Raw genomic sequence first — 27,117 nt, 5'->3', positions numbered from 1 at the left:
ATATGATTATTCTTTTCAGTACTTTTTTCCTCATGCTCTATCTGCATTACTTGTGATGAACATATGCCTTTTTGGGATTGGGATGCAGACCAAATGCATTACACTGTCTATTCATTATCTAGATAGTTACATGTAAGAGCTACATTTGTAGAGGTTTGCAATGCTCAGTCCTGATGGTCAGGTCACTTTCTGATCTGAAAACCAAACTCTTCTGTCTATATGCTGTTCTAGCAAAATGTGATTAAAAGAGTCCTAGAATTCACCATTCCTTTGTTATTTGTGAAAAATTGTAAGATACACAAGATAAAGTCAGCTGCGGTCTTCTGTCCCTGATTGCAAGAAGCCTCTCTGTTTCCAGACTCTCAGCCTCTCACTGAAATCAATGGAAGCTCTCAAGTGAAGAGAGAAGATATTTATCCCCTTGTTTGCAACTTGTGCAACATGATGCATTAAAAGATAATATTTGCAATTTCTTACAGATTGGTGATTATGGCCCAATGTGGGTATATCCTACCTCTACATTTGACTGTGTGGTGGCAGATCCCAAGAAAGGTTCTAAAATGTATGGTCTCAAGAGCTACATTGAGTATCAGCTGACCTGCACTGTAAGTGTATCTGAAACAGGATCTTTTGTCTCACAAATATGTGTCATTTGTACATAAAAATAGAAATTGTGTGACTTGGTAAGGGCATTGTAAGAGTAAGTAATAGTTGTCATATTTTTTTACCCCAAGGATTTGCTTTCTTCTAGAATTTCAAGTTCTTCTATATTAAGGCTCTAATTCATAGATTTTGTTTTTATTCCATGTGGTTACCATTCTGGTCATGCTTGTTTCATGTGACTGTGTAGCTGCCTGTCCAAGTTCAGAGTTGTGTTTCTCTTCCAGAACACTAATCGGTCTGTCAACCACAGATACAAGCACTTTGACTGGCTGTATGAGCGACTCCTGGTTAAATTCGGATTAGCCATTCCAATCCCTTCTCTTCCAGACAAGCAAGTAACAGGTGAGTATTCCCAGTTCTGAATTCATGGGAAATAAGGAAATCAGATTTTTATAAGGTTCGGTTATTTCTTACTGTTTGTTTTTCTCATTATTTTTAAATAAGGTATCAAAGAAACCCCTACCTTTCTCCACTCAAAACTTATGATGAGTTGTTATGACTGATTGATAATAACAGATCAATACTAGGAGAATCACTTTTGCATTTGATACATGTGTTATGTTGTAGGAGCTTTGACACAAAGTTCCCAGAGGAAAGGGAGCATCCCCTGACTGGTTGGGATGGGGATTTTTTACTTCCAAGTGAAATGTTGCAGCTGTTTCTCCTCTTGCTTGATTTCACACTTGATTTAGAAAGCATCTTTCATTCATATAGTGTTCTGCTCTGGTTTGATGTCAGTTCGGCTTGACCAAACTGTCTGAAGCTTGTGGAAATCTTTTGTTCTGAATTCAAGAAAAGTGGGATTGGGTCCTTTAAATGCACCTAAGTTTGGTCATTGCAACAGAATGCCTATGCAACAATGCCTATGCAACAATACCTATGCATTTTCAGTAGTCTCTGGCTTCCTTTCTACAAGTGTATGCTAAAGTGCATGTGAAGGAAAGAATGGACACCTGTATAGGAGGAAAATGCTTTACTTTAGCCCATTTCCACTTGTGTTTTCTGGTAAACTTATACAGCATTTAAGATAAACAGCCAAAACCAAACATATAAGCACCGGCATGTTGCCAACCACGTGGCCGTGGGCATCACTCAAAATGCAGCAGCTCTGCTGTGTTTGAAGAAAGCTGAGCATTGATGAAGTTGCTGGGATAAATGCCGAGGAAACTGAAAAGTGAGGAAGTGACTTCTTCCCCTTAGCCTCGTGTTTAGAATTGACCAGCATTTCTATTAAACATGTTCATGTCTGTTAACAGGAAACCAGAAGACATGATGGGGTCCCTAGATTTCATTGTAACTATATCTTAAAAGACCCAAGAGTCTGGCATCACACCTTGGCAAAATCCATTGCCTGTGAATTTCTGTCTTGTGGAATCTGGGGGAGACAAAACCTTGCCTCATGCAAAAAAATAATTTATAAAAAAAGCATGTCTCTTTTTCTGAAACATGAGGAGACTAGAAAAAGGGTGCTTATCTTTCACTGTGTTTAGGAGGCTTCTTTCTGAACACTGTCTACAAAAGCATTTCTGTCAATTTGTCTTGACAGAACAAGACTCCCAACTGACTTTGTCAGGATCCTGGTTTTAATAGTATACTGGTGATGATATGCTTAATGATCAGCATGTAACTTGCAGCTGCTGCTGTTCTGGTGTTCTGCACTCCTTGCAGGAATGCTGTGGAGATTTCTGTATAAATTAAAAATTAAGCAAAGGATTACTGAAGTGTATAGAATGTCTCTTCCACAGTGTTTGGGTTTTTTTTTGCTAATTTGCAGGAAAAATATGCATACACAAAGTTCATTTTTCTTTAGTTCTGTTATTTACCTGCTAGTCTTGCTAGTTTCCATATTTGCAAAAAAACTAAAAACCCCAAAAAACCCAAAACCTAAATCACAAAAACCTCAACTTTGTAGATCTGCTGCCATAGTAACTGTGCAGTAGAATTATATTGAAACAGTACATGCGTTTAAGGCTTGTCATCTGCGCTGCTGTGAAAATCAGAGGAGTTGGGTGCTGGAGGAATTTCTCTTTCCTTACAAATCCCCTTCCCTGTATGCTTTAGAAGTCTGATGTCATGCATTTTTTTTAAATTAGAAAGGATTCTCTCAAGAAGACAGTTTCTACTTAAACAAAAAGGTTCTTATGAATACGCAGTGATTATGCATTACCGGTTTAAGAAAAAATGGTTACTTATTTAGTTTGTATTAAAAATATCTTAAGTACCAAAAAAATCAGTTACAGTCTTACATATATGTGTATATTCTAATCAGTTTGTGCATATGATTTATTGATATTTTTTTATTTTTTTCCCACAATTTACCTATATGGAAGTATGTTTAAAGGAGGCACTGCTTTTTTTAATCTGTGATTTGTGTTTGAGTAATTTCAAATATTTTTGAGCAATCCAATTTTAATGTGTTTTGAGCTGTTTGATTTCAATACTTTGTTAGCTTGCACATGACAACTTGGATTGTAGTTCTTTTTTCTTCAATGTTTTTAAACCTCATATTGACCAAGACTTTACTAAACTGTACCAGAAGAATATTTTCATTCCGAGCCTGTACCTGGCTTTTCTCTTGGGTCATCTGAATATCTAGTTTTTCTGTCCAAAAATTTGTTAGATTTTGGGTTTTTTAAATGTATTTGAATTGGGGATGGGTATTGGGTTTTTTTTATATTTTGTGGCTATCTTAAAAAGGATCAGAACTCTTGATCACTAATCAATATTTAAAATCAATCAATTTAAGGTTCTTTTGGTTTGTTAGCATAAGGGGCATTTTTTTATGAGTTGGACTCAATGATTCTTGTGAGTCCATTCCAACTCAGGATTCTGTGATTCTTGTAAGTTCAGAGTCATGAAATTTTTAAAAACTCACCAGATGAATTACAGGTTATTTCAATTTAAATTTTTTTTAAAAAGGAATTTGAAGGTGCTAGACTGTAAATGTAACAATTATTGTTCGATGTGTAACAGGGCGCTTTGAAGAAGAATTTATCAAAATGCGCATGGAGAGGCTGCAGGCTTGGATGACGAGAATGTGTCGCCATCCTGTTGTCTCAGAAAGTGAAGTTTTCCAGCAATTTCTCAATTTCCGAGATGAGAAGGTAGGAAATGAAGTAAAGTTCTCACACAGACTGAGATTGAGGAATTGCTGTCCCCCCGCACTTCCCTTCAAACCAAGAGTTTGGCTCTGTAGCCGCCCCACTGTGGGCAGTAGTGATGGGCTGCAAACTGCTGGGATTCCTAATTCAGCCGATCGATCAAAACAAGGCATAAAATTGCTCCTGTGAAATGCCACGCACCTTTCCCACACAGCTGTGCTCTTCAAAGTAACTTTGTTGCCATCTTTCAAGGGACAGTTTGTAATATCCAGCAGAATAGGAAGATACATAAAACTCTTTTCACTGTTGCCCTGCTGTGTCTCTGCTGCATTTAACAATCACTGTGTTCCTCTGAATGGTGCTGTTCTGCTAACAAAAGCTACTTTATAGCAGATCTAGGTTGTGCCTGTATTATGTTTAAAAACAGCCCCCTGCCCCATCCCTATCCCTCAAAACCACAGTTTCTCACTGAAATGGGTTGTAATAGAATATGTTGCAGCCTTACCAGATATAACTAGTGATTTTTATTCACACACATTTTATTATGCCTTTTTAAAAGAGATTTTAATATCTTCAGTAAATGATAAATAAAGTAAGTAAACCTTCAGTAAATAATGGTTTCTTCATGATTGAGCTCCAGCTCTGTTACTAATTAGGAAATAAACAGAAACACTCTGCTACTTTCTCCTCAAAATAATCATACTTCTAAATACACATAGAATTTGCTGAAAAAGTAAATTATCCAGTCTGGTCTGAAAAATTTGCATGGTTCAAGTCCCCTGTGACTGAGGTCACAGCTGCCCAGTTTTGAGTCAGAGGTTGAACTACCAACATACTTCTAACCAGAATTATTCTGTGATCCTGTAAGTAGAGGCTTAATAACATAGTAAATACTAGTCCTGGTGAAATGCTGGTTGCATGGTTAGTGGGGAGTTGTATAATTCTGCCAGCTAGTCAGCACTTCTTAGTTTCTTATTTATAGATGTATAAACAGAACAGATGTCGCAATGCATAGGTAATTTTTAACCTCTAAGAACTCAGAATGATAATTGCATAATAGTTTCATGATCTTCTTGAGCAGCTTCTGTTATGAGACTTAACCTATGTGTGGAGACAGCTGAATGTCATTGTTCTTACACTGTATCTCAGTAATAAACAAGAAGGGTCTGTTGACCCCAGAATATAGATAACAAAGTGCACAAAGAAGGAGGGGGAGAACTTTGGGAAACTATAAAAAGCCTTGACTCCTCTGAAGATTTCACTTCTTAATGAAAGGTTTTAATTCAGGGGTGGTCTGTTGATTAACGGTTCTCCTAAACATTTAATTCACTGCTTAAGCACGTGCCTTTAAAGAAGGGTGAGCGATGGTCAAACGTTTTGTCTCTTTTCTTTTTTTTTTTCCTTTTTAAGGAGTGGAAAACTGGAAAGAGGAAGGCAGAAAAAGATGAAACTGTAGGAGTCATGATCTTTTCTACAATGGAACCAGAAGCTCCTGACTTGGACATGGTAGAAATGTAAGGTGATTTTTTTTTTTTGGTTTTTTGTTTGGTTTTTTTTTTTGGTTTTTTTTTTTTTTTTGTATGGGCATATGCATCTGGGTATACAACAGATGCTGAGATAATCCAAAACTCAGATACTAAGTGTCCATGTATATTCATGGATTTGGGGAGGTATTCATCAAGGCAGAGCTGAAAATTTGTTTAAATAATGAGATTTTCATATCAACCCCTCCAATACTTGCTGGAACTCTATGTGATGTCTTTTTGACCTCAGTGGCTGAATGCTAATCCTAAAACAATTTATGTAAAATTACTTGATGGGATAGAGTTCTATCAGATCCTATGGAGTTATGTTTTATTTTGCTGTGGAAGTGTGGTTTGATCTTTAATCTTTCAACAGTTCCAAAACATGCTAAACTTACCAAGTAGCTTAGGATAATTGTAGATGGACCAATTAGCAGAGCAATGTTTCTGTAAAATAGTTGTATGTAATGTACACACAGTATGATTTGAATATCTGTAATCCATGGAAAGCTATTAAACATTAAAAAATACTTAAATTACCAAATTTCATTTTGGAAGTGCAAATGCATATATTTCTTTTATATATGTGTATATTACATATACATGCACTTTTTAATGTATATTCTGTAGGTGATAAACCTTTGGGTTTCACAGAGTTAAAAGACTGGATTTAGTATGCAGCTTTTATTTCACTCCTTTAGACTTAATAATTTTTCTCTTAGAAGATGTAGCATGTATGACATGCTTTTCTTACTGTTCTGGAACACAGAAGCCTGGCTAATGTTTTGTGTGTGTGGATGAACTAGACAGAAGTGTTTTTAGTAGCAAAGCAGTAGTGTATCTGCACCCAATACAGGCTTTATGCAAGGGATGCAGTGCATATTGAGTGGATACAATGGCTGTGTGATAGCAGTTCTGTACCAGCAGAAAAATATGCACATTTTTAGGTCACTTACACTTCAACCATGGGGATTTCAACCTTGACTACTTTGCTTTAGTGATGTGGTTTCTGTATATGCCAGTGGGTGAATGAGAGGGAGGACTTTGTACCCAGGGTGCAGGAGAGGGTGTGCTACATACACATCCCTGGCAGAGAGTGCCCAGCATGTGGTCAGCTAAACAGTTAGTGCCCAAGCAGGGAGGGCACACCAGCCTGAGGAGAATGCTCACCAGGGGCTGGCAGCCTGGAGTAGTGCTGGGGGACCTGTTTCCAAGCAGTTACAAGGCTGGCTGTAACATCTCAGATGTCTATGTGTTCTAGTGTGTGGGAATGCTGTTAAAAGTGTGTGAACCTTGAAAGCCATTACTCCACTTACAAAGTGGGCAAACCAGCTTGTTCAATAATTGTTAGGTTCTTCAGTGTGAAGATGTTCTTTACTGAACAATTTTGCTACTATTTTGAGAGTCCTGCACAGGTTCATGAGCATTTTCAGTGATCTTGAGACCACAAAGTATGAAGTTTAGAAAATTAAAGGATATTTTGTCCCTGAGGTAAGGGGAGTAAAGCCTCTTAGAAAGCCCGGGTGCTGGTTTTGTGCACATAACTGTGTGTGTATGGTTTCCAGCTGAGCAAGGAAGTGCTGCTGGGGAGGTGGGAACCTCTGGGTTCTTGGGCCACAGCTGGAGCTGCTGCCCTGGCTCTGGGGAGTCACTCGGTGTCCCCTTGCTGTTACAGCTGTCTCTTGCCGGCTTTGGCTGAGAGCATTTGAAAGATGGGATGCAGTTTAAATAAATTATAAAATACATGTTTAGTTTTCTTCTGTAGAGTTCACAAATCACTTCTGTGTATGCAGTGCTGTGATAATGGAAAGCTCTGATAGCTGCATGCAAACATGCTTAAAGAGGAGTACAAAGGCACATACTAATTCAGAATTCTGGGTTTTTGCTCCCTATAATGCAACTCAGCACAATGATATTGACAATATAATATGAAAGTATGCATATATATCTCCCTAGGAGAGTTGCCATGTTACTTTCCATTCACCTATGTTAGACTTCCATCAAAATATCTGACACAGTTATTTTCTTTTTATTTTTTCATTATTGTATGAATTTCACTACTTCTATTACATTGTAATTAGAGTGCTAGTCCAGTGCCACATGTCTATGAGTCTAACAGAGGAGGAAAGATGGAACAAATAATGTCCATATTTAAAGAGGAGAATTCTGAATTCAGTGAAATGGCAGAAATTTCAAGGAACTGGTTTATGTCTCTGATATTTTTTGAGACAGAGTTGACATTGCTTAACATTTCAGTGTTGTGTTTAAAGTTAGCATTATGCATGTATTAAACTATTTTTTGTTTTTGCTTTCTCAAAATGCCACAGAGAACAGAAATGTGATGCAGTGGGTAGGTTCACCAAAGCAATGGATGATGGAGTTAAAGAGCTGCTGACAGTGGGACAAGAGCACTGGAAGAGGTGTACAGGGCGTAAGTGTCCTTCTGAACTCAGCACTCATTTCTGTGGTGCTTTTCTCTCTTTTTTTTTAAATGTGTATAATTCAAGACACATCTTTAAAGAAACTCTTAAGTTATCATGGGAGTTGTACAGTATTCTGGCTATTTTCAGTCTAAGAGTATAAATTGTGCAAGTTTTTTGTTAATATGTTTGATGTGGGGCTTTTTGTTGGGTTGTGTGCGGTTTTTTTTCTTTATCTCAGAAATATCTGTTCCCTGCCCATAGGTTTAAAAATACTTAAAGGTAAATAATTCTAGTAATGCAGCTAATGCCCTTGTTGGACTTGTTCTCATATATTGGTCATTTATTTGAATTTTAGTGACATGGGCAAAATAGACCTGTTTATTTGATGAAATCATACTTTCAAATAATTGCATCTTATTAACCCCTTATTTAGGATCCTTGCATGCTAGGAGGAGTGATTTAAAGATGAAATGAGTTTAAGAGAAAAAGAAAAGAAAAACCAACTTGATTCTAACTTAATCTTTAGCCCAATTCTTTTTTTTTCCTATCTTGTCTCTTCCTTCCCACAGATATTTAGGGTTGCAGAACTTCACACCAAGTCCCTATGACTCTGCCTGGGCTCTAATTTCCTAGTCCACAGCAGTGTTCAGTGTTTGTGGCCACCACAAGGCAGCTATTGAAAGGAAGCAGGTACTACAGCTGAGGATCATAATAAGAAACACTTCAGGGCAGGCTGTAGTGTCTGGCAAACAAAGACCTATCACATAAATCTCCTTGAATCACCCTAATTTTTTTTATACTCCTTTAAACTCCCACAAAAAACCCCAAAACATTGTCCCCAGAACTTAAAGTATATTTCCTGAGTTATGTTTTTGCCTCTTACTAATCAAACACTACAGCTAAATATTTGGGGCTGACCAGAGAGGATGGGAAGTGTAGAAGTTCCACCTCTCACGGGAGTGATTACATTAGACTTTAGTATCTATAGGATGTTAACTTTAAATTATTTACATTTCTCAACTTTGAAGAAAGGGTTTCCTTCTACACACCACTGACCCTCCTGCTGGACAAAAATAGTCTAACACATGACAGAGCTCTAACATAGTACAGATCTTGCTTCACTAGCAAATTATACTGAGGGGAAAGTGGAGAACAGGGGAAGGAATAAGGTTCCTCAGATGAGACTAGAAAAACGGCATTGCTTTCCAGGTACAGAAACAATGATCAAACCAAGGGCTGGCTGTGACTGGTGCTTACACTAGAAATTCAGTATTTTTTTAACTGCCAAAGTCTTCCTGAACTTACAACACTAGTGCTTTAGATACCAAATTACTCTTCTAATACTTACAACTATTAATTAGTTAGCATAGAATCACAACTGCAGCAATACAGTTGTGATTGTGTTTTTTAAAATCTTAACATTTTAAGGGTTTTTTTTAAACTTTTAATTTTCCAGACATTCATACTGAATAAAAAAAAAAAAAAGACTGGTAAACTGGAACATGCAAAATTTTAGTAGTCTCTTATGTTTAAGTTCCCTGTCAGCTCTAGACTTGACTGTTAATCGGAAGTATTATTGGCACTTCCTGAGCAATACTTACAGGCCTTCCATTCAGTGAGATTTAAAATCACTGACAGTGGAAACTTCTTAAATACATGTGAAAATAAACCAAGGATTCTTCACTAAAGTTTCCACTGGAGATTCAGTATCAGTGTAATGGCTGATAACAGAACTCTAGTACTCTCAATTGTACTCATAGTGTAAGACAGACCAGTTATTGTAAACAGTCTGACTTCTGGAGAAGAGCTTGATCAAAGAGAATCGATAAAATTAGGCAGTTGGGGTGGGAGGTTGATTTGGGGGGTTTGTGGTAGATTTTTATACTACACAAAGGTGTTCTTCTGTAAAAATCAGATACTGTGGGATGCTAGAACAGCTAAAAACCTTCTATATTGCCTGAGCTGTGTACCCCCTGAATACAAATATTTGATAAAACCCATACCTACTTGGGTTTTTTTTCTGCTAGCATAGGCAGCATATAAAAATTGCTTTTGCTTTTCAGATTGCTTTTTAGGCCTCTGGAGTGGTGTTGTTCAAAGTGTTAATAATGAATGCACTCATAAATCACAGCTGATTGATGTAATTGTGATGGAGTAATTTATGCATGAATATTCAATAAATAAATTGTAAAAAACAATTTTATTATTCAGATACTTGCATAATTTTTATATCTAGATAATCTTGGTTTTAGTGCCTTTAAATATAAAATTCATTATTTGTGGAGAGTTTAGGTATTATGGGTCTATATAACAATCTCCTCTCTTAAAATATTAATGAGACCTATTCTTGATATCACACTGGGGCACTTCCCCCTCTTCTTCCCCTGTGAGGGGGAGGGGGAAAAAAATCTCACTGTATGCATGGAAGGATTGAGCTAGAAATGAATGAGATTTCATTTTTTTTTGATAGCATTCACACACTGTTTCCCCAACTGTTTGTACCTTTCAAGAATCCAGATTGCAATTGCTTTATCCAGTTTTGGAGCATGTGTAGCAGGGGAGGGGGTAAAGAATAGGATTGTAAATGTGTCACTAGAGAAAATGTAAAACATAGTTGGTTTTGACATCTGCTTCATCAAGTTTTGGAAATGCTGCAGATTTAGTCTCACTTACCCATGTTGGTTTTTTGCTTTTTTTCCCTCTCTTTTCTTCCTCCTTTTCCCGCTTTCAGCACTACCCAAGGAATACCAGAAGATAGGAAAAGCATTGCAGAGCCTGGCACTGGTCTTCAGCACTAGTGGATACCAAGGTACTTCTATAGCTTCATTTGTACTTTGCTTAAAAAGAGGTATTTAATTACATCATGTTACATTTCTTTTTCTGAATATCTTAATGCTTTCCTCTGAGTTATAGATGTCAAACAGGGTTCTGGAAAAAATTCTAAAACCTTTCCTTTGTGTATGTTATGGGGTTTTTATGTTCTAGTCTGCAATCTTGTCTTCTCTCACTGCATAATCTTGTGGTGGGTTGGCGGTGGTGGAAGAGTTTAGTTTGATCTCTGATATATTAATCTGGTCACTAACCTAACTGACCAAACATGCTGGAGCATTTTTGTGATATCAAGGGAAAGGAGAGAAAAATGAAAACAGCTGTCACAGAACTTGTGTGACTTCATGATACAACTCTACACATAGATGGAAGACTTACTACAATGTTTTATAATCCATTATGTGGGCTGGCTGCTGTAGCCTTTTCTGTAGGGTTGGCTGTTGCAGCCTTTTCTTGTCCTTCATCTTTGCTTCTCCTTCAAGAGCCCTAAAAAAGAGCCTGTCCTCTTAGCTATGAGGGAGGGAAAAGAAGGGCATCAATTGCTCAAAGTTTTCCTAAAATGTCATCTTTAGACCAAATTTAAAATATGTTAAGCTCTACTGATGTTTTCCAGACAACTGGAAAATATTTCCTCATAGGTAGAGGATGCCTGTTGAGTCAGTTTTCCCTGAGATTCTCCTTTCAAAGGTGTTTGAGGTTTTGGGTTTTTTTCTTTTTATACTTGATAGCGAAATTACTGTGTTCTAAAACCTTAAATGCTATAGCATAGAAGCTTCCTGAAATGTTTCCTTAGAAACAATCTTAGAAATTTTAGTTGACCAGTATTTACTCATCTATATCTTGCTTTATAATCTTAAAGCATTTTGCCCCATAAATGATGTACTAAAATGCAACCACCTGAAACACAGATTATTCTCTGCTGCTGGAAGTATTGGAAACAGGCATTGTGCCCATAGCTTTTTCTCATCTGTGTCCTGTACTGCAACAGCATGACTGCTTAGTTAGAATTGAGCATAGCATATTGCTTCAAAGTCACTTTTGGATGTGAGAATGAAATAGGGGATTTGCATGGTTATGTATTCTTACATGGGTTAGAAAACTGTAAATCCTGCCTGGATAAAATCCGTAGGAAGAAGTCTTGAGAGAGAACTGAAAATTGCTTGCGTTCTAGCACATTCTTTTACAGGGTAAAGGGAAAACTGTGTGTCATAAAGCTAGGATACAAAATTGCAGATCAGCCTTAGAAAAGAAAGCTTTGATTTGATTTCCAGCATCTTTGATTAGTATGAAAAAATTGATCCCACGATAGTTAGGGAACAAGGCAAGCATGTCTGTCTTTGCTTTTTGTCCAGTCATAGCTGGTTGCACCTGTATCTTGTTGAGAAAAGTACCCTTCCTACAGATGCCTTTGCCTTGATTCCATGTTTTGCTTTTTTCAATAACTTATACCCTTGTATTGTTTCCAAATTAATAATATATGGGATTCTTTGCTTTTTAATTTGAGTTCCCAAGAAGAGAGAGCAAGTAAGATGTAGATGTGGCTTTAAATGGCTTCATCACTGCTTCTCTCACTCTGTCCTGCCTGCTGCTCATATATGGATTCACCTGATCATTCCATCAGGTCTGGGTCTATGGATTAAGCAGAGTCTGCAAGAGATGTAAGCATGTGGATTTAAACTGATAGGGCACAGCTTTCCAGGTGTCAGTATATAAAAGAGGGCACATTGCTTCCAATGAAGAAATAGTAGCTAAGCTGAGTGTTCTGTATGATTTTTCTGGACTGTCAGTAAAGAGGAATGGCTCATTCAGCCATGCTTAAGCACACGCAATTCAGTTTCTGTTGGGAGCTGAATCTCTTCATCCTTTGCTTTTTTTTCATTTGGTTGGGTTGGTTTTTTAGATTTCTTGTAATACTAGTGTTCTGAAAGTTTAAGCATATAGGCCACTGATGATTGCAATGACAGAACTGATGACAGAAACATTTCTAGATACTGGTAGCTGACTTCTGACATACTGCATTTACTGTTAGTTGTTCATTTGCATAGTCAGGATGAGATGTATCTATTGCCTGTACCACTTTTATCAGTGATGCCTTGCTCTGCAAAGCTTTATGTGTAGTGATGTCTTCTGCCTTCTCTTCTGATTTCCAGCCTAAAATATTCAAGATTGCACCAGCCAAGATACACTTGTTAATCTGACTCTAGCTCTTTTTCTCGTGCCACAGAATGAGCCTTATCTATTTATTGTCAGCCCCAGCGTGTTAGGGATCTGTCCCCAGTATTTGCAGAGGCAAGGGTACCTTTAAAACTCTTAAGGACACACTGAGAGGTTCTGATTTAACTTGGCTACGGGCTTATGTGCTGTCCAGTTGGTTCCAAGAATGTGCACTTTGCAAGCATGATCCAGGTCCAAAAATGCATATTGGACAGTACCAGAACGTGCCTGGAAGTGTCCTGAGCCTGGCAATGTGTTGCCTTTGCTACTGTGTCACAGGATACTCTAAAGTTAACACAGCCTTAAACAGCATGGCTTCTCTTTTGCGGCACCAAATCTGGAGGAGTCTTTCTCCTATATTAAGAAAATGTGAATGAGTGGTATGCCATTCAACCATAGTAAACTCTCCTAATCCTACCTCACCCCTCAGGAATTCTGTTAGGCACTTACACACAAGTTTCACTATGCTGTCAGCTAGCAACAAGCAAATCCTGCTTTACAAGCTGCTTATCAGGTTGAGGTGTACTTATCAAGAAAAGCTTTGCTGCATTTGCTGCTAGTAAATCAAATTTTGTGATTTTTCCTGCTGAATTATATTAAAATGTACTTTGAAAGAAAAGAAAACAAAAATACTTCTTGACAAAAAAATTTGTCTGTCCCAGTCAAGACTTGGAGTATTAGTTCCTCCAATATGTCTGGTGTATTCCTTCTGAAATGATTATCACTGGCATTTACCAAGCACTTGAACTGCTTAGAGATGTTCTATGACACATCTCCAAAAGGCTCCTCATAGTTTTACGTCTTTCTTAATCTCCTTGTGACAGTATGAAGACTGTAAATCAATGAAAATACCTGTTTCTTCATGTGGTTGGGTTGAAATATCTGTGGAATATTAATTCCATTTTAATGCTGTTTTTATAGCTACCTTGAGCCAATGCTTTTAGGCCCCCTCTGTTTCTTCTGGGGATATATGTACTCAACGCTAAACATAATTTTGTTATAAATGTTAGCAACATGTGGGGCTTTCTGCTACTCCACTGATTAATGGACCCCTGACATCCTGATGTATCCTTACACTGGGACCCAACTCAGCTTTCACAGACTGAGTTAAGAAGGCAATTCCCAGATTTGCATTGGTTCAGAAGCTGAGAATGCTAAAAATTAAAGATGATTGGTTTTGGGAGGGTTTGTCTAGATCCTTTGAAGCTCTGATCTATGAAGGTTCCTTGAGTGAGTACAAAAGGGGAGGATTTTGTTGTTCAACTTAAATATACATACATACTCTTCCTCTTTTTTTTTTTTGTCAGATATGGAAAGTTACCATATTTCATGGCATTATAAAATGAACAGCAAACATCTAGACTAATGTGGCTTCTAACTCTGAAGCCACACCTTGTTTTATCCCAAAATCTAGGAGTCAGTTGCCTAAGCAGCACTTACTTCAATGTTACTTCTGAGCACACAAAAGAATTCTGAAATACTGAAAATACTTAAGCCTTAAGCCTGAAATAATAAAATTAATCACCTTCCAATTTTTTTTATTGTTTTACAAAAAGGTGAAGATATGTAATGAATTGTGTACCTCTTGAGTCTCACAATGGGAATTAGTCTTGGTGGCTTTTTTTTATTTTATCCTAACAGGCCCAAATAGGAGAAAAATAATTATTTGTTTAGCAGTGTTTGTGTTACTGGACTGATTAGTTCTTAGGATTGGTCACTTTGCCTCACAGCTTTTTGACTTTATGAAACCAATCTAATGGAAAGTAGGAATCGATTGATAGAACTGAAGCAACATTCAGTCATTACCTTGTTTCCTTAAGGAGATGCTAAAATGCAGATTAGACCATATGTTGTAGTAAAACAAGATACTTTAATGCTCAGATTATTCATTAATGAAATCTATATTTTTCAATTAAGTCACTGATTAATATCTGTAGAATAAAATCAAAAAGTTCATAAAAGACTAACCACTGCCTAATATCAAGTCATGTCTGAAAGTATAAGAAAACTTTTTTTCTTAAACTGAAGTTTGATATCTGCAAACTATACCTTCGCCTTTCTACTCTTTACCTCAATTTGCTTTCTGTACTGTTGACTACGTGCTTTGGACAAGCTAACATGGATGGGAAGGTGAAGTTGCATGAAACATACAAGAATGTAAGGCTTGTTTCCATCTTTGTCCCACGTAGCCTGTCCTGTTAGTAATACAGTGTTATGAGTGCTTGTGCTGTTGTCTAGCTTAGGATTTATGGTGATGTTTGTATTGTTAAGCATAGATTGTAGGGTCCTTTGATCTGTTTCATATGAAGATGAAAGTTAGAAACTCACTCTGAAAACCAGTGATTTTTAGAAAGCTTGAAAATATTGTCTAAGAGTTCCCTAAAAGATCAGAAGTCTTGTTGTCCAGGAAAAAAGTTACTTGAGCCTCCTTTTGCTTCTCTGACCGTTGAACAGTTATGGTCCAGGACTGTCAGAGAGCTCAGGGGTAGTAGCACATCAGCTTTGTCAGTCCATCTTTTGGAACCCCCCTCATTCTTCCATCCTTTCCATCCTGGTAGACCTCCTGTTGCTCCATGTGGAGGAATACCTGTGTATTTAAACTGCATAAAATAATTAAATGTGGAAGTAAGTAGTGCTAGTACTGTGGTAGAACATTAATTTTCTACAAGATCATTAGTTTTCCTCCTTTAATGTTTTCAAAAATTCTTTATTTCTGCTGGTTATAAAAGGATGGCTAGCCATTTATTATTGTAAATAGGCTATTTTATAAATTTGCCTTGAATCAAGGCAAGTTTCTTGTTGTAACTGACCTACTGTAATTTGAACACTGATGTTTACTTCTAGGAGAATCTGATCTCAATGGAGCAATAACAGAAGCAGGAAAAACTTATGAAGAAATTGCCAGTCTTGTAGCAGATCAGGTAGGAGTATTACCAATGCAATGGCATAGTGTGTACAAACATATCACCTGTTTAGATTTCTTCTGACTTTTCTTTTTTCCTCTTTGATTAAAACATAGCTGCTAGTGCTATAGACCAATTAAATTGCTATTAACACTTTAAAATGCATTATCATCTTCTTTTCTACTCTGTGTCAGGTCAGGGGGAATGTGATGAGAGGGCATTTCTGTTGGTCAGAAAGCCCACATTCTGGTTTCTTAAATACTAAAATGATTGTTTGGTCTTTAAATGTGTTCATTTTTTGTTGTCTTTGAACTGTTTTCATTACTGATACAAAAGAATGGTATTTAATCAAGGACAGAGTTTCTGCCTTCCCTCTGCATTCCCCAAATGTCTACAGGATCCAGATTTTGCTGTTGCTCCATGTAGGGGAATACCTGTGTACTGAACCTGCTCCATTGCCTTTACATGCAGTTGCCTGCTTCAGTAAAAATCTGGCTTAAATAAACCTTGATTGGTATTCAAGACATACATTGATGTTTAGCATGTTATGCTTAAAGTCTCCAAAATGCAGATCCTCTTTGTCTCAAGGCCGAGTCTGAAATTTTTTAAGACACCTTTCCACTTTGACACCTAAGGAGAAGCACCTGTGCATGTACATATTTGTATATGTAATGAGAGACTGCACTGGAAACTCTTCTTGGGTGAAAAGGCAAAACCCCATCACTTCATGAGCTAATGTTAAAAGAACAGAGGCATCTGCACAATTATGCTCAGTGCCTTACTCTAAAAAGCTTATCTTTTTTAAAAAACCCTTTTCATATATTAAAAACTTGCATAAACAATTAATATTTTGGTTTGGTTTTTCTTGATTGTTTCATTCCCTTTTTTCCCCTTTGCCCTCTCTTGGCATCATAGTTTCTTTTCTATGATGTTAATTTGCCACAGATATTTTTACTTACATGTATGCTTTGTTTATTAGCCAAAGAAAGATCTTCACTTTTTGATGGAAACAAATCATGAATATAAGGGATTTCTTGGTTGCTTCCCTGACATCATAGCAGCTCATAAGGTTTGTGATGAGCCTTTCTTTTTAAGGGCTGGGCAGTGGGGACACAAGCAAAAGGGGTGGCATGGTACCTTGCATTTGTGCAGCAGCCTGGCCCCTGCTGCTGAAACACTGGAAGTTTCTGTGAAACTGGCGTGTTGATTTTTAAAATAAGAAGTACTTAGAGGGAAGGAAAACTAGAATTTCTCTCAATAATATCATGACTTTCTGCCATAGTAGAGCATGATTTTCTTCAGGTTGACTTCAGGTCCCAGTGGGGTGAATAGCAGTAGTGTAAATTTGTAATATTTGAGCCTTATGTGATAGTTGATAATAAAACCATATGAGTATTGTAGGAAAACTTGTGTACACTTGTGTGGCTGGCTTGCTGATATGTGATAAATAATCATGCACTGCATTGAAGTTTCTTTAATATCAAAACCCAGAGATCAGAGCTAAGCTCTAACATTTCTGGGGGGGAAAAAACCAAACAAAATACCAGCAACAAAACCCAACCATTTTGTTCTCTGTAATACAAAAGCCACGGTGTATTGTTTTGGATACTCTGTTTTGTTTTAGAGTTTTCCTTATGGTCTGCTGCAATGTATTTAAGGAAACTAAATATTGTGAAGTATTAAAACAAGTGCACAAATATGTGAGGTTGGGGATTTTTTTTGATCACTTGAAGTGTTAAATGTATAGAACAAGAACATAAGAATATACTTCTAAGAGCAACAAAGAAAAGCATATCGGATATATGTATTCTTTTTTCAGGACGTTTGCAGTCCTTCATCCCACAGAATCATTGGGGGGAAATACCATAAAAGGAGAAGAAATGTTTTTAAAACTTGAAACATAAACCTACTGGCAAGAGATATGTAAATAGATTCTCTTGCATGTTGTTTGGCACAAATACATTGTGTAGGGGAGGCATATCTTTTTGTGACTCGAGAATTTTCCTGAATCAATGGCTATACATTGCATTGAGTTGTAGTCTCTTGAAAAACAGTGTTATGTTGCCTTCTCTTGTAAAATGTGTGAAGATGGTTCTACAAGCTTTTGGATGTCAGTTACGTTGGTAATCTGTAATTTGAAACTTGGTCCATTTGTCCTTTTTGTATATATTCTTGTGCATTACTGCCTGTACCAAACTCAATTTGCTGATGAGTCTGATCATGCCTATGTTGGAGGTCACTTTTTGCAAGGACTCTTGGGATCAATAAAGTGAAATAACAAACTTTGGATGAAAATGTGAGAAGGCAGAATCGATCATTTTGTGTACATGTGTACTGAATGCAAACTCAAAATGTAGCTAGTGGCATTTTAGATTACTATGAACACCCGTAAGTTGACTACTCTTTGAACCTTTCTGCATTTGGTTTCTCCAGGGAGCAATAGAACGAGTGAAGGAAAGTGACAAGTTAGTTGCAACCAGTAAAATAACGCCACAAGACAAACAGAACATGGTGAAACGTGTGAGCACCATGGCTTATGCACTACAAGGTAAACCAAATTTTGAGCTAAATGGCAGTATTGTAGACCTCTGAAAGACTTCTGTTAAGCAGCATACTTTGAAAGAAAATATTTTGCAACCAGGAATAAAACCAGGGCATGGGTTATTTGTGGGGGCTTTTTTTGTGACCTGCTTAGATTTTTCTAAATTGTAGTTATTTTGTCTCTCCCTTTTTTTTTTTTATATCACATTGCTATTGCAAAAGACACATATTTTGAAAATGCAATTTAAAAACCCCCAAACAACTTCCCCAGGCTGATTCTTTGATTTGAAAGTAATGTCTCAAATTAAAAGCATGTACTCTGGTGCAAGAAGCAGGTCATCATTAGCAGAAGTGTTTTTCTGACTTCTGGTTTAGTCAGACATAATCCATCTCCCACCTGAGATTCATGTTCTTTTGGATAAGATCTTTATTTCCTGGATGTTTTTTGAATGATCTTTTTCCTCTTTAGGTTAGAGGTGTTGTAAATATAAGGTGCAGCACACTGCACTAGAAAAACTGGGGAAGTGAGTAGTCAGGGCTCAATCCTGCAGGATATCAAGCCATTAAGTGTATCCTGTTACTGACTTCAATGAGATTACTCATTACTGAGGGGGTTGCATCATTTTTAGATGATTTAAAGCCAAGAGTACTTGATATATTATGTGATGAAGTCAGAGCAGCACACAAAATTGATTTTAAAAACAACCTCATCTCCTAAGAAAACTCCTCATCTCCTTCCTCTTAGTCACAGTGACGCAAGAGGATTGTGTTTTATGCGTGATAATTGTGGAAGAGACCTCTAGGATGACTTTTACAATATAGCATATTTCTTCTCCCTCCATTGATATCCCAAAATATATTTTAAAACTTCTTTCAGCCATAAGCTGTGATCTGAGATGTAGAAATTGATGTGAGGTGTTACAGATTCAGTAATGCTGTTTCTCAGGTATCTATTGAAACAGCATAAGTCAAGAAGGAGTCACACACTACTGGTTGTATCTTTTTTGTTGAGTGAAGTATTTACTGTAAGCTGTTGGCTTACAATTTGGTATCTATACCCTTGGAAATCTGAATGTCGAAGCCAAAATTTTGTTGGAAAGCCTTCAGGAAGGAACAGTTACCTCAGTAGAAGGAAGTCCTGCTTGTATTTTTTATTGAATCTTTGTGCACCTGAGTATTGTAATACAAGAGCCTGGCTTTGTCCAGGAAGCACCCAGTTGGTGTGTAATTGACCCCCTACCATCTGACAAACAATTCCACTATAACTTGAGTGCTGCAAGCAGAACAGGTTGTGGAAGCATGAGAACAGTCCTCCCCTGCTGGCAGGGCTGGACACTGAGCTTGCTGCAGAGTAACTAACTTGAATTGAGTGAAACTGTTCCTAATTATAAATGCTTCTGTTAAATAATTTGTCTCCTGGGTGTGCTTGCAGCTGAGATGAATCACTTCCACAGTAACCGGATCTATGACTACAACAGCGTCATTCGTCTCTATCTGGAGCAGCAGGCGCAGTTCTACGAAACGGTAAGGACAGGGCTTCAGCACTCCTGGCCTGGCATTACTGTGCTGCTGCTTTATAGGAAACGCAGCCTTTAATCCATGCTCCCACAGAGCACATATTTGAAGAATTGTACAAAAAATTGTAAAAGGAATTGTAAAAAAACCCGAGAACTGAAAGAATGAGTTAAAATATTTTCCTATAGATACTGTCTTATGTACATGATTGTTACAATTAACCCAGGAGAACTAAGAACCACTGTTTAGAAACCACATTGTTGATAGCTTGACTTTTTTCTTCCCCCCAATGCTGGTACTAGGGTTACAAAGAATTTTTGTTCTCTGATGTGTAGTAAGCAAGGCCCGCTTACAGGCCTTCTGCTGCACTGAACAGAACAATAAAACATTTCAACAAAACTTTCCTCCCATAGGATGGGAGTGAGAAGGGAAGCTTTTGTGATTTAAAGCCTGATATAGACAAGTGTGGGGCAGGAGGGACAGGAAAGTTTCAGGTGACATTAAATATTTTCAATCTGAGCACTCTCTTACCACTGTAGTTCTCATTTGACAATGTTCTAATGCATGTATCCTTTGTGATTTTTAAAAAATAAACCAAGAACAAGCTTTCTAATGTGATATGCTGATAAAACATTTGAGTTTGAATGTGCTGCAGCCTGACTTCTATCACTAAAAGGAGTCTCATGAGTAACTGGTACCCCTTCACAGCCATAAAAGTTGCCAGTGGACTTCAAAGGTATCTTCAGTGGGTGACAACTGTAGGTCCCCCATCAGGTCACTTTGCTTACTTTCCTTGAAACATCTGGTGGGATTAGTCTTAGGTTGCCCCTTACCATCATTCAGCCTCTTGTCCAGTCTATTTCAATCCTTCTGGTTGCAGCCTCACCAGTTTTCTTCTACCAATGCTCTCTCCCTCAGTATATGTTCATGTGTGGGGTCATGGCTACCATGAGAACTGTGGGGAGTGCACAGGAGCTCTGTTTTGATGTTTCAGCCTTGCTTCAGCAGGGAAGTGGGTTTCCTGGAAAATCTGGCTGTGTTCCTGTAGCTCTCTGATGCAGTGCAGTGCTAGACAGGCAGAGTAACAGCCCTGCCTACAATGCTTTCTCCAACACAACTGGAGCAGTGAAAGTACCAAATTAACAAGGCAGAAAGTGTATGTAATGGAATGTTTTGAGAGTCCTGCATACACAAAACCTGCAGTAATGCCTGCATTTTTTCATCACATGAGGGAACACCTAATTTCTTAGCCTGCAATCATATTCCTGCACAGTGTAAAGCAACTACATATTAAATATCTTCTGTTTCTTTGTTTCAGATTGCACAGAAGCTGAGGCAGGCACTCAGCCGCTTTCCTGTGATGTAGAGAATAAGGAGTATTCAACAATACAGAACAACTCCAAAGTGCTTTTCTGATGTGGGGGCAATGCTAATAAAAACTTGTTAGCCTTTGCAAAAAAAAAAAATCCTACAAAACCCCAAACCAACAAGAATCAGTTGTTAAAAAGTATTATTTCAAATTTTACTTTATTAGCCTAAATCATACAGTAAGGCTCTCCTGTCTTGAAAGCTCTCCCATTTATATCATTATTTAAATAAAAACAGGTGGGTAATGCTGTCACTTATAGGGATCTAAATTATCAAACTGATATGTTGCCATGGACTTCACAAAGACTTATCTGTCAGATGTTATTCCAAAAACTCTGCATCAACACCAGAGTGACACATTTGTAGCTTTTTTTTTAATGGGAAAACAGACAAACTTAAGAAAATTACCTAATACTCATTACATTCAGTTGAGCTCTCCAGCAATTCAGTAACCAGGAGGAATTATATTCATGTATGTTCCTGGCACATGTTTGTGATATCTCCTGAATGAATGCTTTGTTCTTAAGTTTTGCTTCCCATATGCAGCCATGGCATCCTGCTCCCAGTATGACTTCTGGTAAATATAAATCATTCTTCCCTCTCTTCTTTTTCCTTCTAACTAAATCTTGTTCTTGTGGCACACCACCTCAGAGCTTATGTCAGGCTCACTTTTTCACTATGCACTGTGTAAGAAGACAAAGTACAAACAAGGAACGAGCCATTCAGGAAAGTGTGAAAAACAGTTTTCCATACCAGCACTTTGACACCCCCAATGTTATGCCATAAGGCACTGGTGTTTCTCAGTGCTGTACAGGGCCAGCTTCCCCTCTGACAGTTTGTAATGTTTCAGCAGAGGGGACAGTGCTACATCTAACCCCAACTAGTAGACATCCCCAAATTCCAGCTAAGCTCAGGTCTTCGTGTAGTAGTATGGTGTGCTGTTGGTTCAGGTGAACTTTTTGTTGCCTTCTAATGCAAAATCAGAGGTGACAAAAGTACTGAATAACATCATTAGTTATTACACAAACTGTTCTTTGATCATCAGCTTTTATCAAGTGACTCAGTATCCTCTTCCATACTACTGAAATACCATTTGAGGCCTTGGCTTTTCACAGAATCAAACCAAAAAAAGCCACCACTACTGTGTTCAGAATGGGCACGTACAGTAATTCATTTCTTGCCATAGGCAAGCAGGAAAGCCAAAACACAGTTTCTACTAAGACGTGCCTAGAAAATAAATAATTTAGTTTTAAAAAAAAACAACTAAAAAGGCATTTTACCAATAAGCCATTCTAAGTGACGGGTACATTCTGCCAGTTCAATAGTTGCCTTACTCTGTTTTGCATTGGTGTTAACTTTTCTGTGCTAGAAGGAAAATCTGGGTCTGCCTGAATAACCTGAAACCAAACCAAGCCAGACTAGGCCTAAGTCTAGATGCTTCTTAGTGTCACGAGTTTTGTTCACCTTTTATAAACCTTGTCTTTTTCTCCTCCCATTTTAGTTTGCTTCCAAAATTCCATAGAGCAGTGTTGTTTGATACAGCCATTTAAATATGTACAAATTGTAAAGAATGTGTATAAATGTTTTACACCAAATGTAAGATCTGCTTGCATGTAGAAGCAGCTTATATAATAAATTGTTACAATGTGTACAGTAAATTCTGAAATCACTTTTTCAAGCCAGCATTTTTTTAGCATTTGTATATTCACTTTTTGGTAATGAAATCTCTTTGTAACAGACTCTTCATTTGGGAGGGGGAAGGGGGGGTTCTTTTTACCAATCCTTAAATAGTTCCATATGCACTAAAGTTGAAAGCTCTTTATCTTGAATAGATTGTTTTGGAATCTTAAGTGTAAGCTCTGCATTCCCAGTGCAGGGAAGCTATGACAGTAGCAACTGTGTCAGATGCAACATTTTGGCAAAAAAAAAAGAAAAACTGTTTAAAGATTTCTAGTAAAATGAAGTTAAACTGATAATAAATATTTATGTATATCCACCAGACTATTTTATCTTTTTTTTTTTTAAACCATCATGTTGGTTTTTACCAGGGTGAATGTAGTACAAGGCAAATCCTCCCTGTAGCTTTTTACCAGCTTACACATGGGCCAGCTGAGGAATGAGGAAGCATCCGTGTGTGTTCCATAAAGCAGGCATCCCAACTGGACGGTATAATAGTGCTAGTGACTGCAAACCAGCAAAGGCTACACATATGCTGGAAGCTTTCTTTATTCAGGTCAGTGCAGCTCGTGGCTGATGGAACCCTCCTGACTGCAAATAAGTAGTAGAGCACAGTGCCACTGTGTGTTCCTGGCTTTGTGTCAGCATGGTGTTGACCCAGAATAGAAATTTGATTGTCTTTGATATTTGTTTTTTAAATTAGACATGAATAGTGGCAGATTTTAATTGTATGAGTTGGGGGTAACAGAGAATGTGCACACTAAAGATGTAGTCATAAAACAGAAAGAGCAAGTTAGTGCAAGGCTTGACCAGTGCTCTCCTGTGTTTCGTTTGTCATAGCTGAATAATTAGTCTGCAGCATCCACAGCCTTACTACTGTTTCCTGGCTTATGTTTTCCTTCCAGGGAGAGCCAAACACTGGCATTAGCCCAGTGACTTCATCAAAGACATCAACTCCCCAAGCTCTTGGGTTTAACTTTGTACTTTAATTGCTTATTCTGTTACTGCAACTACTACCATTTTTTAAAATAAAATGTAGCTGTACAGAGAGGAAGGATACCTGCATTTCTTGTTTGCAGTCCAACATGGAATTAGACTGCAGCAGTAGACTCTGTTATGGGGTGTCATTTTGGAAGTGTACTGTTGACTGCAATTAGAGAGTTCTTCAATAAGTCCTAATTTTACATGAGTATGGAAATTTTTAAACATCCGAGCAGTTCCTGTTTTGTAACAAGATAATTGAGAAAGTACTACCATAATATACACTAGATTCTGTAAATCCTAATTAAATAATACATCAATTTTACTGCTACCAAAATTAGTCTAGTTCAGGCTCTTAGAAGGAATTCAGACTAACAGCCTTGTAAAGAAAACTCTCACAAAGGAAGAGATGCATCTCTTGTGCTGTGGCTTAGTTTGACATGCACCAGACACTCTGTCTGGACTGGCCAAAATTACTCCCTCCACAGGCTGAGGAAGTGCAATCCAGCAGCAAGGGAAGCATTCACTAGGCAGGTGTCCTGCCACTGGTGCTTCTGCTTTTTGTAGGGCTTCCCTTGAAGACGTGCACATGCACCGGCAGGGGCTGGTTAGTTGGCAAGGGGCGCGGGGGTCTTTGGTCAGTGCTTTTTTTCACATACCTTCCTATAACTCTTCTGATAAAATTAATGCTAACACCTGAGGTCACCACTTGAGCAGAAGAAACCCTTTTTCCTGTCTAAGCAATCCTAACAAAAGCAGCCTTATAGAATTAGAAATATATTGACTGGCTGGTGACCAATCCACCCATTCTGTCGCGTGGCAATGTCAGTTACACCCATGCTGTTCTAGAGAACATCTGAGTCACAACTTGGATTAGCTGTTTTCCCTTTTTTTTGACTCCCATGACTCTTTGCACGTGAGTTGGGACTCTTGAGATTTTGCAGTATTTAAGCTGGCTTAATTTCCTTGTCTTATAAAGAATGTGTTTGCCTATTTTTAATTTTCTGGGCCTTTTAATCTTTCCTGATTGGCCAGATTTTCTTAAACTATCCTAATTTTTTTGTGTTCCTTCAGATATTCTTACTGCCTTCCTGCTGAACTTTCTGAACTCTAGGTTCTTCTCATTTACAGGTTGAAAAACTGTTTGCTTTGCAATAGGATTTATTAGTTTCTTTGAACTGATCCTGTCTATCTGATGCCATCTTTCTCATTTTTACTAAATACTGTTCTTCCCTTATTCTAACTTGTGGCTATATTCTGTTAAAATACATTTTTGTATGTCACAGTTTTCTGTTGGGGCTGAAGCAAGACTGCATGTAATACTTATTATTTTCTGTTAACAACAGACTTCTGCTACCCTTAGTTTTCCTTTTATACCTACCATCTTCAACAACTATTAATTTTTTTAAAGATATTTGCTGATAAACTGGTCATAGCACGCATTTTTCAATTCAAAGTCACTTTTAATTCACATTGCCTTATGTTGCAATTAAATTTCAGTAGATCTAAATCTAAAATTGCTACTCTTCAGTGGTTTTTAGTCTTGTGAAATGTCATTCCCAAAAACCCCAAAATCTGATTAACTGTTTTCCTAAAAAGTATGTAATTCTAAAGATGTTATTAAGTTGCTAGCTCCAAGAGGTTTGTTAGAGGTTATCTTAGAAGAACCACAAACAGTAAGATTTTTAAAATAACAGAAAATATAAAAAGATTGTGGGGACTTTTTAAAAAACAGTATTAAGTGGTTTGGGTTTTTTTTAAATTGTATTTTAGTTATTTGACCTTAGTTATTGACCTGTCCCAATTAAATTGCTTGTCAGAGCATGCCCCCCACACCCACCTATGTGATTATGTGATGCCTCAATGACTAATGAGTTTAGTCACTCACAGGAGATGCAAAAATAGTGGGATAGCAGACTGAAGTTTATAGAATGAGGATTGTAAAGAACATGCTGTCTTCCTTTTGATACCACAGGAGAGGATAGAGGTTGAAAACAGGGCAGTAATAAATTGGAAGACAAGCCTTTTATTTGTGACCATTTATAACAGCATATCTGAAGAAAACTGAAGAAAATCAGTCTGTTTAAAAAACCAAAACAAATACAGTTGTGGATGGAACTGGATACTAAATATAACAATACTTCCAATGGCAAATCTAAATATTTATCAGCCTTCATTCAATCTGTAATTATATCAAGATTTAGGTTTCTTAATTACTAGCTGTTGTACTCTGTAGCCCTTCATATGAGGAGTAGTAGCAGTTTCTAGGACTATGAATTATTTGGAATAATAATTATGTAAAATAATTTGCAAATAATATTGCCATTTCAGACACAGTTCAAGAAACACAAACTCTTTGTAATATTTGTAAATCTAGATAAAAGTTGATCTCTTAATCCTGTTAAATGAAAAGATTAAATGTATCACTTCATTATATTCACTTTTCTGCTTCATGTTTTGGAGGAAGAGTATCTCCCTGCTCCCATATGATCCTTGTGCATTGCCTGCTCATCAAGACTTTTTTGGACCCATTAAAATTTATTGTACTTCTGACATACATTGCACTACATTCATTTTGTTGGCATCTCTGAGCCCCTGTATCTGCTGTAGGGCAGTTGGAGGGGGTCATTGCTGGTATGTTCTTACCATTGTATAAGAGTGTTGTGAGGGCTTTGGTAAGCACAGCGCCCCCTTACAATACTATCAGCACTCACAGCTGTACTATGAACCAGAAATATCTACTGGCATTTCTTAAACTCCCTTAAAATGTGAGAATCCAAACTTTGTGTTTGGTTGGGGTTTTTATGTCACTGTAATGTCCAATGGCAAGCTGGAAACAAAGCCCAAAATGAGGGAGTGATGCTGTGTATCCCAGTGTTCATCCATCTATCTATATGTTATTATTTTAAATGAAATTCCGAGCCAGACACAGAATCTTGTCAAGCTTGGTGTATCCAGTAACTCATCAAGTTAAACTCTTGCAAAAGGAAAAGCTGCCTCAAAAGTAAGGGCCAAATAGGGGTGAGGGTAATTTTTCTAACTATTGACTAGTTCCTGACTAGTTGAGTTATATTTTTAAACTCAGTAAGATTTTGTTTAAAAATTCAACAGCTGGGAGAGAAGTGAAAACTTAAACATAGCATCTGTTGCATTGTAGTAGGAAAATATAAGCCAGGCTGCTTGCTGCTGGGATGGATTTGCTGAGCTTGACATAACTGCCCCAGAAGATTCCCATCTGACTGCACTCACCAGGACTCCACCATTCCAGACTGGTTATGCCAGCAGAGAGAACTGAGGAGTAAGAAAACTCTTCATGTGTCTTCCCTGTTTGAGTAGTGACACTTTTCTACCTGGTTACAAATTGGACCTACCAAACTTA

The 27,117-nt window shown here is 37.5% G+C and overlaps 1 protein-coding gene across 2 annotated transcripts in view; it reads left to right on the top strand.

The window, feature by feature from the left end:
- The window catches only part of SNX9 (sorting nexin 9), a 61,509-nt gene extending 38,428 nt beyond the window's left edge, over positions 1-23,081 (top strand). For both annotated transcript variants that reach the window (XM_059468386.1, XM_059468385.1), the window contains exons 8-18: positions 480-605; positions 888-1,005; positions 3,637-3,767; positions 5,175-5,278; positions 7,615-7,718; positions 10,442-10,519; positions 15,598-15,674; positions 16,636-16,725; positions 18,090-18,204; positions 19,630-19,721; positions 21,031-23,081. In XM_059468386.1, coding sequence (XP_059324369.1) covers positions 480-605; positions 888-1,005; positions 3,637-3,767; positions 5,175-5,278; positions 7,615-7,718; positions 10,442-10,519; positions 15,598-15,674; positions 16,636-16,725; positions 18,090-18,204; positions 19,630-19,721; positions 21,031-21,078 — 1,083 coding nt within the window. In that variant the 3' untranslated portion in view covers positions 21,079-23,081. The remainder of the gene's footprint in view (positions 1-479; positions 606-887; positions 1,006-3,636; positions 3,768-5,174; positions 5,279-7,614; positions 7,719-10,441; positions 10,520-15,597; positions 15,675-16,635; positions 16,726-18,089; positions 18,205-19,629; positions 19,722-21,030) is intronic.
- Positions 23,082-27,117: the final 4,036 nt, after the last annotated feature.

Source organism: Ammospiza nelsoni, chromosome 3 (assembly GCF_027579445.1).
Source record: "Ammospiza nelsoni isolate bAmmNel1 chromosome 3, bAmmNel1.pri, whole genome shotgun sequence".
NCBI lineage: Eukaryota > Metazoa > Chordata > Aves > Passeriformes > Passerellidae > Ammospiza > Ammospiza nelsoni.
The sequence above is the reverse complement of the archived record's forward strand: the minus strand, read 5'-3'. Positions and strand labels throughout refer to the sequence as shown.